Consider the following 16,976-nt stretch of genomic DNA (forward strand, 5'->3'; position numbering starts at 1 on the left):
ACAGTGCAGGAGGGCTCCCTTTTCTCCACGTCACCAACACTTGGTATTTGTTGTCTTTTTGATGACAGTCATTCTAAGAGGTGTGAGGTGATACCTCGTTGCGGTGTTGATTTGCATTGCCCTGATGCTCAGTGATGCTGAAGACCTTTTTCATGTACCTGTTGGCCATTTGTTATGTCTTCAGAAGAATGCCTGTTCACCTCCTCTGCCCAGTTTTTTGATCAGACATTTGGGTTTTTTGGCTATTGAGTTGTATGTGTTCTGTACATAGTTTGGATAAAAACCCCTTATGAGATATATGATTTGCAAATATTTTCTCCCATTCTGTAAGTTGTCTTTTTTCATTCTGTAGACTGTTTCCAGTGATGTGCAGAAGCTATTAAGTTTGATGTAGTCCCTTTATTTATTTTTGCTTTTGTTGCTTGCGTTTTTGGTGTTATATCCAAAAAATCATTGCCAAGACCATTGTCAAGATTTTCCTCTGTGCTTTCTTTTTTTTTTAATATTTATTTTATTTAATTTATTTATTTTTCTTTTTTTGGCTGCATCGGGTCTTAGTTGTAGCACGCAGGCTCTTAGTTGTGGTGCGCGCGTCTCTCTCTAGTTGTGGCACGAGGGCTCCAGAGCACGTGGGCTCTGTAGTTTGCGGCACACGGGCTCTCTCGTTGAGGCGTGCGAGCTCCGTAGTTGTGGCACGCGGGCTTATTTGCCCCACGGTGTGGGATCTTAGTTCCCTGACCAGGAATCGAACCCACGTTCCCTGCATTGGAAGGCGAAGTCTTAACCACTGGACTGGCAGGGAATTCCGTGCCCCTGTGCTTTCTTCTAGGAGTTTTGTGGTTTCAGGCTTTAGGTTTAAGTCTTTAATGCATTTTGAGTTAATTTTTGTTATATCCTCTTGATGAATTAATCACTTTATCATTATATAATGACCTTCTCTGTCTGTTACAGCTTTAAAGTCCATTTTGTCTAACAGAAGCATAGCTACCCCTGCTCTCTTTTGGGTTCCACGTGAGTAGAATATCTTTTTCTGTCCCTGCACTCGGAGCCTATTTGTGCCCTTAATGGTGGAGTGAGTCTCTTGTCGGCAGCATATGAGTTGTGTTTTTTATCTGTCCAGTCATTCTGTGCCTTTTGATTGGCGAAATTAATTCATTTGCATTAAGAGTAATTACTGATAGGTAAGGACTTACTAATGCCGCCTTATTGTCTTCTGGCTGTTTTGTACTTCCCTTGTGCCTTTCTTCCTCACTTGCTGCGTTCCATTGTGAACTGATGACTTTCCAGAGTGGTACGCACTCATACTTTCTCTTTATCTTAGTGTATCTACTGTAGGGTTTTGCTTCGTGGTTACCATGAGGCTTACATAAAACATCGTATAGGTGTAAGTGTATTTCACACTGATAACTTTGATTGCATACAGAAACTTTACCCTTTTACTCCCCCCTTTTGTGTTTTTGATGTCACAATTTACATCTTTTTTATAGTGTATGTTCATTAACAAAGTATTGTAGCTATAGTTATTTTTAATACTTTTGTCCTTTAACCTTTATAAGAGAGTTAAGTGGTTAATACAGCACAATACTACAATGTCAGAATATTCTGAATTTGACTATGTACTTTCTTTTAAAAGTGTGATGTATATATTCATATGTTTTCATGTTACTAATTAGCATCCTTTCTTTTAAGCTTGAAAAACTTCTTTCAGCGTTTCTCGTGAGGCAGGTCTAGTGATGGACTCCCTCAGCTTTTGTTTGTCTGGGAAAGTCTTTAATCTCGCCTTCATTTCTGAAGGACATCTTTGCCAGATAGAGTATTCTTGGTTGGCAGTGTTTTCCTTTTAGTACTTGGGCATCTTCTGGCCCATGAGGTTTCTGCTGAGAAATCCACTGTTAGCCTATGGGCATTTTCTTGTTAAGTTAGTTACAAGCTTATTTTCTCTTGCTGCTTTTAAGATTCTCTCTTTGTCTTTGAGTTTTATTGTAATGTGTCTTGGAGAAGATCTCTTTAAATTGAGTTTGTTTGGTGACCTATGAGCTTCATACACTTGGATATCTAAATCTCTCCCCCGTCTGGGAAGTTCTCAGCCATTATTTCTTTATATCCTTTCTGCCTCCTTCTCCCTCTCTTCTCCTGGGACTCTAATAACTTACAAATTGTTTCTTCTGCTGTATCCCAAAGATCACATATGCTTTCTTCACTCTTTCTTTTTTCTTTGTTCTCCTCTTACTGAATAATTTCAAAGGTTTTGTCTTCTAATTCACACAGGCTCGTTCTTCTGGTTGATCCAGTCTAATAATGTTGATGCTTTCTATTGAATTTTTCATTTCATTCATTGTATACTTCAGCTCCAGAGTTTGCTTGGTTCTTTTTCATTTTTTCTGTCCCTCTGTTAAACTTCTCATTTTGTTCCTGTATTGTTTTCCTGATTTCGTTGAATGGTTTCTCTGTATTTTCTTGTAGCTCATCGAGCTTCCTCAAAACATTTATTTTGAATTCTTTATCACGTAAATCACAGATCTCCAAGTCTTTGAGGTCAGTTATTGGAAGATTAGTGTGATCCTTTGGTGTTGTCATGTTTCCTTGATTTTCATGTTCCTTGAAGGCTTGTGTTGCTGTCTTTGCCTCCGAGGAAGCAGTCACCTCCCCCAGTCGTTACTGACTGACTTCAGGAGAGAAATCCCTTCCACCAGCCCTGCTGGGATAGTGAGGCTTCTCAGACGGTCTATGGATACGCCTGCTCCACGCTCCTTGCTCCCTCTGTGGCAGAAGTCCAAGCATGCGTGCCTTCTCTCAATCCTGCCACACGTCAGGCTGGGTGCTGACAGCCTCCTTTGCTTTCTCAAGGTGAGGCTGGAGCTCAAGTCGGTGGTGCCTCCCTGCTGCAGACCTGGGCTGGCTTTCTGCACATGCTCACTAGCTATCTGCCAAAGCTGGCTCTCACCATCAGGGGTGCACCCAGGGAGCCAGCCACATGGTGTGGGCGAGGCACGTGGAGTGCTGGGGCCAGGAGAGGGATCTGCAGGAGAGGCATCCCCAATGGCTCCTGAGTGGGCTTCTTGATGGAGTCCTCAACACTGTCGGTGGGATCCGCATCCCTTTCATGTCCTCTGAGAGTCCTATTTACTGCTTCCCCAGTCTTTTCCGTCCCCAGTCATGTGGCTCATGATTCAGTACTCTGGATGGGGTGAGGGAAAGATGAGCCTCTTTGGCAGTGTCCCACATGGCTGGGGAAGCCAGGCACTTACTCACATGCCCTCATTTTCCCCTGTGGGAGAAATCACTTGGCCCTGAGCTGTGCTTCCTTGTGGGGAGGGTGACATGGGTAAAGTCAGGCTATTCTTCTTTCCCTCTCCAATGTGTCCAAACTTGTATTTTGTTTTTGTTGTTCCAACAGTGTGCTGGAACATTGCCTTTGGAAACCTGGGCTTCCACAAAGGCTTTCTTGTTGGTAGGTGATTGTCTAAGGCAGTGCTCTCCAGGGGCACCCAGGTTGCAGGCGAGAGGGGCTGGGGCAGCTTGGAGCAGGTTCAAGGGCCACTTCAGGGTCCACAGCCTGGACCAAAGTGTGTGTGCCTGTGACCCGACACTTGGGTGGGTGAGACTCCTCCCGGGTCCCTTGGCTTATGGTGCTGGATCCCACAGCTCCCACTAAGGCAGTTTTGTCCGTGGATGAATGCCAAGCTATGCTGCTGGTTAGGGGGAGTACAAGTGAGGGACAACTTATTTGGCCATGTCGCCAACATCATCCTCAGAAAAACTTTTCCTTATCAGTATTTGTATATTTCTTGTAAGTTTATTTTTAGGTATTAACTATTATGAAAGGGATCCTTTTCCATTGCATTTTATATCTGATTATTGTTGCTATACAGGATGCAGTTATTATTGCATATTTATCTTGAATTTGAACATCTAATGGTTTGGTTCTAATAATTTTTCAAACGATTTTATAGATTTAAAATCCATGTGTATAGATAATAAATATGGATTATATAATGCACACACATTGTATTTTTGTTTTCTTGTCTTATTTCATTGGCAAGGAATGGCCAAAGTGTGATTGTGGGCAACCTGTTCTGCATCTTTAGGGTTTCACTATCTAAAAGAATGTGTTTTTAGTTTCTGATATATAGTCTTTATTGTGACAAGGAAATTTCATTTAGTTCTAGTTCACGGTCATTATTAGGAATGGCTGTTAAATTTAATATACTTTCGGTGATTGAGATGCTTTAATATAATTTTTCTCAGTCATTTTCTTAAAATTTATTTATTTTATTTTTGGCTGCGTTAGGTCTTCATTGCTGCGCGCAGGCTTTCTCCAGTTGCAGCGAGCGGGGGCTACTCTTCATTGCGGCGCGCGGGCTTCTCATTGTGGTGGCTTCTCTTGTTGTGAAGCATGAGCTCTAGGTGTGCGGGCTTCAGTAGTTGTGGCACATGGGCTCAGTAGTTGTGGCTCACGGGCTCTAGAGCGCAGGCTCAGTAGTGTGGTGCATGGGCTTAGGTGCTCCAAGGCATGTGGGATATTCCCGGACCAGGGCTCGGACCCACCAGAGTCCCCTGCATTGGCAGGTGGACTCGTAACCACTGCGCCACCAGGGAAGCCCCTTTCTCAGTCATTTTTAGATTTTATATTTCTTTCTATGTTTGCTGTTTTTATAGGAGGTAATTTCAATTATATTTTCAGATGTAACAGCACAAAGTTGTACACAATAGTCTTTTATAATTCAGAGATAATTTCCACGTATGTGATTATGCCTCCCATTCTGTGTATCTGCATTCTGCTTTATCTAATTTGTTTTAACCCTGGTGAGACTTTACCTCGTAGTTAGTTGTTCCTGTTTTTGTTTTTTGGAAGAGCTTTTTTTTCTTTTTTAACAGCTTTATTGGAGTGTAATTGCTTTACAATGTTGTGTTAGTTTCTGCTGTATAACAAAGTGAATCAACTATACGTATACATATATCCCCATATCTCCTCTCTCTTGCCTCTCCCTCCCACCCTCCCTATCCCACCCCTCTAAGTGGTCACAAAGCACCGAGCTGATCTCCCTGTGCTATGTGGCTGCTTCCCACTAGCTATCTGTTTCACATTTGGTAGTGTATATATTGTCAATGCCACGCTCTCACTTCGTCCCAGCTTGCCCTTCCCCCTCCCCGTGTCCTCAAGTCCATTCTCTACGTCTGCGTCTTTATTCCTGTCCTGCCCCTAGGTTCATCAGAACCATTTTTTCTTTTTTTTAGATTCCATATATATGTGTTAGCACACGGTATTTGTTTTTCTCTTTCTGGCTTACTTCACTCTGTATGACAGACTCTAGGTCCATCCACCTCACTGTTAATGTTTTTTAAACTCTGATGAGCTATTTATCTTATAGTTTCTCTTTTCCAAAATACCAGCTATTGGCTTCATTTACCAGTTTTGCTTTTTTCCTAATAAATTACTTATTTTATTTTTATAATTTCTACTTCCTACATTTAAAGATTTGAATGGTTGGTTCATTATTCTTTCATCTTTCTTGTTCAATAATAAATGTACTTGACACTACTGTCCTCTAAGTACAGCTTTAGCTACGTACCACAGAATAGCAGTGTCATGAACACCAGAATAGTGTGTTAGATTCTAGATTCCCAAATACACTTTACAATTCATTTATTTTATTGTGATTTTCTATTTTATTTCTTTTGTTTGTGCATTCCTCATTTATTCTTGGGCATGTCTTTGTGTAGAACATTTTTGTTTCATTTGGTTCAAATCTCCCATAAGTAGCTACTAGCAGATTTTTTTCAATGTAATTCAAGAATCTGTTGTTTAATGCAGAAATTTATCTCAATTGTTGTTTGTTGTAACTGTTATCCTATCATCTTACGTTTTCTACTCAGTATCCTTTCTTGTTGCCTTTTCCTGACTTGTAAGAAATCTTTTATTTCTATTTTTATTTTTTGGCCGTGCCGCGTGGCATTCGGGATTTTATTTCCCCGACCAGGGGTCGAACCCATGCCCCCTGCAGTGGAAACGTGGAGCCCTAACCACTGGACCGCAAGGGAAGTCCCTGTAGGAAATCTTTTTATATCACCACATATATATCCACTTTGGTCTTCATAATTGCTGTGAAGAAATCATCGTATGCATGCTTCCTTGGTGGCAGGCTCTTGGGTTGTTTATGGTTCTTCCTCTTTTATAATCATTGCTATAGTTAACATACCCATGAATGTATCTTAGAAAGCATTATGAGCATAGCTGGGGGGTAAATTTCTAGAGAAGGGATCAAAGGGAACTGTCAGCCAGCAGGATGGTACATTCTTAGTTCTACCAATGGCTTATAAGACTGTCTATTTCCCCCTCCTTCTTATCAGCTCTAGATAATTATCATCAAAATTTTCAATTCTTGCCAATCTAATCGGTGAAATAGGTTCCTATTTTGGCTTTAGTTTAGTTTTCTCTAATTATGAGTAAGGTTGAGCGTCTTTTTATATAGTAATCACGTATCCGTAGTCCTTGTAAACTGCTTGTCACATATTAAGGAAATTTGCTTCTAGTCCTTTGAATTGCAAATATGTTTTCCTGATTTGTCATTGGTCTTTCCATTTTTTCTCCCTATACATACGTTTTGAAGTTTTATGTAGTTACCAATCCGTTCCTTTATGGTTTGTGTGTGTGTGTTTATCGTTTTACAGATCCCACCAGAGAGGTCCTTCTCACTCCCAGATGAGGAATTTATTTTATAATGCCTTCTTCTAAAATTACTATGTTTAAGTTTTCATGTTTAACTCTTTGTTCTGTATGGAATATATTCTGGTGTTAAGGAGTGAATTCCATTTTTGTTTATACCCTCTCCTCCTCCCCTCCAACCCCCACCCCCCCGCCCCTTCCTTCTCATTTCTGACTCAAGCCCAACTCCTTGGGATTTAGAAACTGTACATTCTAGTTCTACATTTCATATAGAGTTTATATTTACATTTTAATTGTTAACATTTCACTGCATTTGTATTCTCTCTTCGGATGTACATGTGTATATGTGAGTGTGTGATCTATTTAAGGGTTAGATGCAGACATCACAATATTTCACCCCTAAGTCCTTCAGCATGTGACTCCTGAGAACCAGGACACTGTACCTGACAGTGACACCGCAATGAACACACAACTGACACATGACTGCTGTATAACATATGGTCCACGTTCATATCCCCACATATCCCAGTTATAGCACTGGTTTTACGTTTAGTTTTGATCCAGGATCCAATCAAAGACCTCTCATTACATTTAAATGTTATATCTCTCAGACACCTTTGTTCTAGAGCATTCCTCTTCTTTTCTTTATAACATTTTACAGTTGAAGTCAGCTGTTTTGCGGACTATTCCTCACTTTGGATTTACCTGGTTACACGTGTCCTCCTGACTGGGTTCAGGCGGAGCAGCTTTGCTATGAACGTGCAAAGGCAGTGCTCGGCCCCAGTGCTGCCCGTGCACATTAGGGACCCATGGGTCACTCTGTGCAGCTAGTGGTGGTCACTGGGCTGCGAAGATGTCTACCAGGCCTTTCCAGTGTACAGACTTCTCATTGTCTTTATAAATTCTCACTGATGTGTGGGATGATTCCTGGAGATTGTGTGAAAATCCAGTTCCTCGACAGTTGCTTATAGTAATTTACTGACATAGTTCTCAAACTATCACTTGTGTGCATCCATATAGTCTGGGTATATCTATAGAATCCTGGGTAAAATGAAATTCAGTGACCTACTTCAATCATCTTTCAAATTCCATTAAAGCACATTGGCATTTTAAAGTTGTGGATTAACGCTTCCTAGAGCATGCCTATAGCTCAGCATGTGAGTTCCGTCAAGTTGGAAAAGGTAGGAAAAATCATCAAATTGCAAGAGTCATTTATTAAATGATCAGAAGTGCGACAGAACAGGACCCCATCCCCTGTCCCAGACGTCCTCCGCGCCCCGTCCTGCTGGAAGGGGTGTGAATGACTAGGAGAAAACAAGGTAGAATCCCAGATTCTCGAGCACAGCCTCTCACCCCCCTGCTTCTGCCCCCGACTTCTGCAAAGGCCAGAGCGGCTGCAGGAACTGCCCACCCTGCCAGAGGGGCGCCTCCTAGAGCCAGGACAGGGGACAGCACCGTGGGCATCTCCAGCCGGCCGGCGCCACAGAAGCAAATCTCTCCACCCGCTGTTCAACCTCGTCATCAAGATCCACAGTACTTTAAGGCCATTTGCTCACACACTGCCTTTAACGGTCTCTTACTCCTGAGGGCAAATCAAGTATATTTCCTTGATAAGTCTGAGGCACAGACATCACATGAGCCGTGATTCTGATTTTCTTTTGCACATACTGATAGCCACCCTGCTTGGAACAGTTACCTAAGCCATCAGGAAGGGTATTAGAAAAAAGTCTTTGGTCGCACTGCTTTAGAGTCGAGCCTAAATCCTCTTACTCTTAGGACTCCCGCGCAGTGCTGGGACACCGTGAAGAAGCCCCTCACACCTCCCAGCCCGGCACACAGAAGGTGGGCGAAGTTGCAAGACGCCAGAGAAGGAGACGCACAGACAGCAGCCCGGCGGCCTGAGGTCAGGCCGGGGGTCGGACGACAGCACGGGGTTGATGTGCTGATGGCAGCTGCACGGGGCCAAGGTCCTTACGCTTCACACGCCCACGGAAGTCATACGGTGGAAGAAAGGGGATCCCGCCTACGGCGAAGGGTAATTTTCTATCACTCATTGTTCCACATGGGAGTGCAGCCCCCAAAATAGGTACGTTTAGAAAAGATCGCAATAAATGTGTGAGTGACGCTTCCACAAATAACTGTAACAGGGAAGTGTGACTAAGTTTTATCGTAGTGATTTGAGGGTCACATCGTCAGAATACCATACTCTCAAACAGTGCTATCCTAAAGAAATGTGGACTAGCGCTAAATCTAAAACAGCATAAAGGTGAACTTGAACACTATGTTAACATTTGTAATACATACGAATTTTCAGGTGCCCACTGTGTGCTACGCCTCTCAGTAGGGTTGGAGCAGCTCTGCAGGGAGGGCTTACTGCCTCCACGTCACAGGCGCCGACTGAGGCCACAGCTGCAGCTGTTGGCCTGAAGCGGCAGAGCTGGGGGCGGCAGACCGGGGACTGCGGCCCGGGTAACTGCTCCTTCCTCTGGGCCTGGCCTTTTTGTATGAGGCACATAACAGAAAGTTGTCAAACAAGCCGAAAAGTACAGATAAAAATGGTTAAAAGAAAGGGTAGAAACTGAAGTTATTTATTTCTAAAACGCTCGCATTTTGGTGACCCCAGGAGGTCCTCAGTAAAGTGGTAGCACTGCGGGCCATTTTTTTTTTTTTTTAAGTTCCCTTCCATTTCTCAGGGGATGTTTATTTAAACAACTGTCATAAAATGGCCAAACAGAAGTTGCTTTGAATTTAACCTTATTCCGATTTTATGAATTTATGATTTGACTAGAAGAGGAAATCTGAAAGTATGGACCGCCTGGGTTAGAAAGCCAGTTTAAGGTGTCTGCATCTCAACCATTTGTAAACAGCCCCACACTGAAGTAAGGCTCAGGGTTTCACGGCCTCGCTGGCCTCCATGACCCATGGGTCACTGGCAGGGACCCGGCCCGGAGCGTCGAGGGTCACACCCACCTTCGCTTCAAAGAACTTTCTCCTCAACTTGGCGTCCGTGGGCGGCACCGTCCTGCTCAGCTCCTGGTACCACTTCCTGACCACGTGTCCCCTCCAGAGGGCCTGGATCCTGGAGCACAGAACCCCATCAGCCCCGCCGTGCCAGCCCCGGGACGCGGCGAGGCCACAGGGAAGACCCCCCCCAGCAGCTTCCAAAGGCCTCCGAGCACCCTCTCAGATGGGCAGGCACGTTCCTGCGGCTCGGGGACCCCTCACCTGGTCGCACACTTTATTCTGAAGAGTCGGGCCCCGTCGTGAATCACTCTGGTTTGATACTGGTTCTTTCTACAGAGAGGACAGGTTTTTTTATTTGCGAACTTTTCAAAAACCTGAAGGCATGCCTGAAGAAAAACATTTCACTTAAAATTTTACGAGTAATTACTTATAAACAACATTTTTACTTCTAATGTAATTATAGTGTTCTTTTCTCTCATAATTTTGAGACTTAGTCCAATTCAGATTATGAAGGGAAGAAGTTTCATCAGATATTAACACCTTCCTCCTGAAACTTGTTCCAAAAATGGTATTTTACAAGAATATACATGCAGATACATCAAAAACTTCTGGGAACACCTCGCGTGAAGGCGGATGGTCCCTGCATACGGGCGACTGTGCAGTGAACTCAGAGGACGAGAGCTGTCACCCACTCTGATGTACCTTACCAGCCACATTCTCTCATACAAATATTTGTGGCTCTTTTGCCACAGAAAATTCACCATTTTCAAAACAGGATGAATTGTACTCTAGCCTAAAGTCATATTTCTAAGCGTAAATGGTGATTATGGATAAAATAAATGGTTCCTTTTAGGAGCCTTTAAGTGAGAGAGACGAGGCTCCACCCCTCTGAGCTACAAGGATGCTGCGAGCACTTCAGGATGGGACGGAGGCGGGTTACTCACCCTGTGGAACACATGGGAACATGAAAGCAGCACCTGTTCACGAGAAGACAAAGAGATGTTTGAAGTTTAAATTAGTTTAAAAGAGAAGCAGCATAAATGCATTAATTAAAAGAAAAATTCTGACCATTTAAAAGGTAGGCTGTGTTGTTTCTTTGACAAATTTACAAAGCAGATTAACAACTTTGATATTTACAATATTTAGCGTTTAAGTTTAGCATAGCACAGGTATATAATCTCAACAAGAAAAACTAACAACAATCTGAAACATCAAACGAACACATGAAGTTTGCTGTAGAATGAGTGTATATTTAAAACTGAAACAATTACAAAAGAGAAGTATTTCTGGACAGATCCAAAGAGAGAGTGCACGCTGGTGAGGACCCAGGCTGGGGGGCGGGGAGCAGGGAAGGGAAAACAAATATCTTTTCTTAGGACTTTGTTCAACTCAACTGCACTCTTAAATTTAATTAGCAATATACCCTAGAGACATATGAATCACTTTTTCTTTTTTAAATGCAGGGAAAGTGTGGTCTGCAGAAAATTCCACCTTCCTGTGACCCAAATTCTCCACCAAGTGATGAGATTCTGGGCTGTGACAAAGGAGCTTGGACTGAACGAAGAAAAAGGTAGCTGGCTCTTCTGGAAGGAAAGGCCAGGGAGGGGTGAGACCAGGACAGCCAGCACGAAGCGACTCAGGCGCCCGCGGCCTCTCTCCGAATGTGTGGGACGGAGACAGGCGGCAGAGGCATTTCCCCAGCAGTGCAGGCTTCCACCTTCCCAGGGCCACGTGATCCTGGTGAAACTTGCCAGTTTCACAGTGACCCCCCCACCCCACCCTGTGCCTTCATTCAGTCTACACTTTTCTTCTTTAATGGGAAGAATGGAAGAAATATCAGAACAAATCGAACTTAGAAAGTTCTAAAACCTTTCCTTGAAACTTACTGCGTGCCACCAATAACCCTAAATTGGAAAAACTCAGTAATGAGGGTCCTTTTTAATTATCACCCTTGACTCTAACAGCAAACCTTTCGTGTATTCAATTGCTCATTCTCTATAGAATCATCTTTCCGAGTGTTTTATCTATCAACAGACATTTGATGATCTATATTGAATAATATTTTACTCTGTATATTTAAAATATTCTTTTAAATGTCCATAAATATTTGTTATTGGCAAACACTCTCTGAGATAACAAAAAATACACTAAAAATGTCCCAGAAGTTCAGATTAGATTCTAGCTGTCCCAAGCACACTTCCTGAGCTGGCCTACTGTGGATCACGTGAATTGTTTATGTCCTCATCTGTTAAAGGGGTATAATGCCTACCTCAGAGACACATGAGATTAACGGAAGCCTTCTCAAATCATTAAATGTCGGGAAAATGCCAGCTATTGTTTATAAGTAAGGAAAAAGCTAAACATGAGAACAATAATTAGAAATGCAAAATAGACACGTGTCTATATCTACAACCAAAAATACTATGGTGAGAAATTTATAAAAAACAAAATGGAAGAAATGGTGGGCATGTTGCATCCTGATTCCCCCTTAAGATATTCAACTTCAAACTTTCATTCTTCATACCACAGTCAGGCTAGATATTTATAGCATAATTAAGAAAGAGGTTGCTGGGGCCAGAAAGATTCCTTGTGGCTTTATTAGCTCTTTTGCTACTAAAATGCTAAATCATCCTAGAGGTATTTCTGTGCTTTAAGGGCTAATATCTTTCTGAAATATCCAACTTTCATATATGTAAGATTAAGTTCTGATAGAGAACTAGAACATAATAAGTATGTTTAAAATAACGTGTGAGTTCAAATTAGTAAAGAACAAAATTTTATGACTGTGAACTAACTCATTAACAGTGAAATTTATTAAAGCAAATTAAGTTTGAGGGTTTACGTGCCAGTATAGTAAGTAAAGCTGGGGTTCCTAGGCTGTGAATTTTAAGCCTGCCTTTAACTGTAATTGCTGTATTTTTTAAAGCAAAGTTCCAAGTGCCTCTGTGTAGGAAGCATAATGCTATGCATGTGAGAAATCACTACATGGTGGCCATTAGCTCCAAAAAAAAAAAAAAAAAAAAATCTAGGAATAGCAGAGTCCCTAACTTTCAGGAGATTAAAATTTAATTAGGCAGACAAAGTATGTATAGAAAAAACCCCTATGACATAGATTGATTGTATATTATGCATATTATCATCAGTCTTACTATGGTAAACTTTCATGAATAAAGATTGTTAAAAGATTTTACTTAAAGATCCTTCCACAGATTCTTTGGAGATATTCAAGCTTGGTTTTTCTTTTACGGTTTCAAGTCACAAAACAACGTAAAAGTGCCCCATCCTGCCGTCGGTGCTCCCCCAGCCGTGTCCCCACTCACCCCCAGCTGCTCACAGCCAGTGCAATGGGAACATTCCTTTTGTACAAACTTTGTACTTGAGAACTAACAGCATTCAGTAAATAGGACTGTTTAATGACGGTGTGTAGCTCTTTCTCACATACATACTTTAATTAATGGAAACAAAATGTGAGTCTTTGAGGGTCACATAGGAGGAAGAGACTGGAAAATGAAGCATGGACTCCCTTAGCCCCAGTTCAGAGTCCAGTCACTAGAGAATGCCCCACGGGCCTGCTTATCTAAGCTCACGCTAAACACCTGCGGGCGAAGTTCGAATTCTTCTTTGCATATTGGGCACGGCTGCATGGACTCCCCTTGCAGGATGGATCTTTGCTTCACTTTTTCCCATTCATCTGATGACAGTGGCAATGGGGGAGGTTCAAAGAGGCCCAACTTCTGTGCTGAAGTTAAAACAATATGAAAGATGAGTTAAATCTCTTTTAGAATATGGTAACTCATGCATAATTTTAATGACATTATTTTGCAAATATTAAAGCAAAACATTTCCATTGCATACTTTATTCCACCGTATTTAGAATGCTGCTTTTTTACGGGCGCACAGAAGTCAAGGAGACTACTATCTCACATTTTATGCTTTAGGCTTTTATTTACAAAGAAGCCCCCATATCTATTTCATTTTCATAATGATTCTATAAGGTGGGCTGGACTGATATCCACTTTTACAAATGTTTTCACAGGCGTTGGCCAGAGGTCTTCCCCATCTCTCAGCTAACTTCTCTCTCGGCCGTTGGCATTGCTTCCTTCCAATTTAGCTTGTTTCTGCCGTCAGTGACCTTTGTAAAGTGAGCATCAATCCAGTTCTTCCCTTTGGCTAAAAGATTCCTATGACATGCGATCACTGTCAGGACCGTCCCTTCCTTCAGCGGTGTTTGAGAACCTACCGCGTGCCTACCCTGGAGCAGGCCTGGTATGCGCAAATACCATGCCGGTGGAAACACTCACTCTGAAGGAGGAAGTTCCACAAGCTCAGCAGGATGGCGGTGGGGCCGTGAGCACCAGCTTTCACTCCCTCCACCCCGACCCCAGGCCATGGAGTGGACACGGCATCAACCTACAGGGCCATCTTCAGGGACAGAGAGCGAAGGGTTACATCTACCAAACAAGCACAGGAGGCTGCAACAGGAACGCTCAGAGTACCAAAAAGAGCTCTTGAAAATGGAAATCCTTCAGCATTCAACAGAAACGTGAAAGTCAACCAAAAGCCTGGGAGAGGAAGTTAAGATAATCTCAAAGTAGAAAAACAGAGGAGACAGAAAATAGGAAAACTGAAGGATCAGTCTGACATCTGAAAGACAGGCATTCCAGAAAGAAAACAAAACGGAGAGTAAATAAAGAGTCCAAATGTTTCTCGGAAGAGGACATGCATTTCTAGCTTGCGAGGACACAGCAAGGCCCAGAAGGAAGGATTCACACCAAGTCCTGTCACTGTGAAACTGCAGAGGCAGGAAAAGATCCCAAAGGACCAGGAATCAGAATCATATCAGACATATCTATAGCAACACAGACACCAGAAGGCAATTCTTTCAAAATTCTGAGATAAAGATTCCCATATCAAAATCTCTTATTAGCCACAATCCAATGTCAGAGCAGAATAAAAGTATCTTTTGTCTGCAAGCCTGTATGTGGCCTCTCATGCACTCTTTCTTAGGAAGCTCCTGGGGGATAACTTCACTGCAGGGCACGAGTCAACGAAGGGAAAGAAGACCTAACACAAAAGAGCCAAAGGTCCTCAATCCACAGGATGATTCTGAGAAGAGATCTGGGGTTAACAGCTCTGTACCAGCCCCACAGAGCAACTGGTCCAGATGCGAGCAGGATGATGGAAGGTTCTAGAAGAAATGTCTTCATGAAGATAAAATGAAAGATCACCTACTGTATTTTAGTTTTACTGTTTAAAAAAAATTTTTATTTATTTTTTGGCCGCGTTGGGTCTTCATTGCTGCGCACGGGCTTCCTCTAGTTGCGGCGAGCGGGGGCTACTCTTCGTTGCGGTGCGCGGGCTTCTCATTACGTTGGCTTCTCTTGTTGCAGAGCATGGCCTCTAGGTGCGCGGGCTTCAGTAGTTGTGGCATGCAGGCTCAGTAGTTGTGGCTCGCGGGCTGTAGAGCGCAGGCTCAGTAGTTGTGGCACACGGGCTTAGTTGCTCCGCGGCATGTGGGATCTTCCCGGGCCAGGGCTCGAACCCATGTCCCCTGCACTGGCAGGTGGATTCTTAACCACTGCGCCACCAGGGAAGTCCCTACCTACTGTATTTTAATGTATTGAGAGAATATATTTTTGGAAGAGATTTTTGGGGACAAATTTTGAGTCTTTTCCTACCCAGTTATTAAGACATATTACAAAATTCTATAAATTAAAACAGTGAGATAATGACATAGAAACAGAAGCCCCAAATCACACACACCCTATCTCTCCCTCTCTCCCATAAACACAGAAAAGTTGGGATATGCATAAGGTGGTGCCACAGCCAGCTAAGGATGGTTTATGGTTTGAGGGAAGAATCTAACTTAAATTGTTATACCAATTGATGTTCCCCAAACCATTTGCAAAATATACCGTGATGAGATCTAAATGTGAAAGGCAAAACTTCAAAGGTAGTAAAGAAGATGTGGGGACATCGTTGTGATCTCAGAATGGGTAAGGATTTAAATCCCCCAAATCATAAACGATAAAGAGAAAAACCGATAGACTTAACAGTAATCAGAATGAAGATTTAATTCAAATATAAAATCAGACATAAAATTAAAAGACGTTGACAGGCCCAGAGAAGATATTGTCTGTGGCTAAAACAACATGGGATTAATGTGAAGAGAACACAAAGCACTCCAGCAAATCAGCAAGAAAAGGCAGCAAACCCAAGTGCAATACTATGTTTGGATAATAATTAAGAGTATGTGTGGGGACCTTCAAGATGGCAGAGGAGTGAGACGTGGAGATTGCCTTCCTCCCCACAAATACATCAGAAATACATCTACACGTGAAACAGCTCCTACAGAACACCTACTGAACGCTGGCAGAAGACCTCAGACCTCCCAAAAGGCAAGAAACTCCCCACGTACCTGGGTAGGGCAAAAGAAAAAGGAAAAACAGACAAAAGAATAGGGACGGGCCCTGCACCAGTGGGAGGGAGCCGTGAAGGAGGAAAGGTTCCCACACACTAGGAAGCCCCTTCGCGGGCGGAGACTGCAGGTGGCGGAGGGGGAAGCTTCGGAGCCACGGAGGAGAGCGCAGCGACAGGGGTGCGGAGGGCAAAGCGGAGAGATTCCCGCTCAGAGGATCGGTGCCGACCAGCACTCACCAGCCCGACAGGCTTGTCTGCTCACCCGCAGGGGCGGGCGGGGGCTGGGAGCTGAGGCTCGGGCTTTGGATCGCAGGGAGAGGACTGGGGTTGGCGGCGCGAGCACAGCCTGAAGGGGTTAGTGCACCACGGCTGGCCGGGAGGGAGTCGGGAGAAGTCTGGAGCTGCCGAAGAGGCAAGAGACTTTTTCTTGCCTCTTTGTTTCCTGGTGCGCGAGGAGAGGGGTTTAAGCGTGTCGCTTAAAGGAGCTGCAGAGACGGGCGCGAGCCGCGGCTATCAGCGCAGACCCCAGAAACGGGCATGAGACGCTAAGGCCGCTGCTGCCGCCACCAAGAGGCCTGTGTGCGAGCACAGGTCACTGTCCACACCGCCCCTCCCGGGACCCTGTGCAGCCCGCCACCGCCAGGGTCCCGGGATCCAAGGACAACTTCCCCGGGAGAACGCACGGCGCGCCTCAGGCTCCTGCAACATCACCCTGGCCTCTGCCGCCGCAGGCTCGCCCCGCATGCGTACCCCTCCCTCCCCCCGGCCTGAGTGAGCCAGAGCCCCCGAATCAGCTGCTCCTTTAAACCCATCCTGAGTGAAGAACAGACGCCCTCAGGCGACCTACACGCAGAGGCGGGGCCACATCCAAAGCTGAACCCCGGGAGCTGTGCGAACAAAGAAGAGAAAGGGAAATCTCTCCCAG

At 43.8% G+C, this 16,976-nt stretch overlaps 1 protein-coding gene across 2 annotated transcripts in view; it reads right to left on the reverse strand.

Annotated features, from left to right (window-relative positions):
• RNF32 (ring finger protein 32) overlaps positions 1-16,976 on the reverse strand; it is a 47,876-nt gene that overhangs the window by 19,096 nt on the left and 11,804 nt on the right. The window contains exons 4-8 of one of the 2 annotated variants that reach the window (XM_028489515.2): positions 13,228-13,370; positions 10,576-10,608; positions 9,893-10,017; positions 9,638-9,746; positions 8,264-8,690 (exon numbers count right to left, since the gene is read on the reverse strand). In XM_028489515.2, the coding sequence (XP_028345316.1) occupies positions 8,646-8,690; positions 9,638-9,746; positions 9,893-10,017; positions 10,576-10,608; positions 13,228-13,370 (455 nt within the window). In that variant the 3' untranslated portion in view covers positions 8,264-8,645. Of the gene's footprint in view, positions 1-8,263; positions 8,691-9,637; positions 9,747-9,892; positions 10,018-10,575; positions 10,609-13,227; positions 13,371-16,976 lie in introns of those variants that run through there. The other variant, XM_024130309.2, reaches the window with a different exon arrangement.

This window comes from Physeter macrocephalus, chromosome 5, assembly GCF_002837175.3.
Source record: "Physeter macrocephalus isolate SW-GA chromosome 5, ASM283717v5, whole genome shotgun sequence".
Classification (NCBI taxonomy): domain Eukaryota; kingdom Metazoa; phylum Chordata; class Mammalia; order Artiodactyla; family Physeteridae; genus Physeter; species Physeter macrocephalus.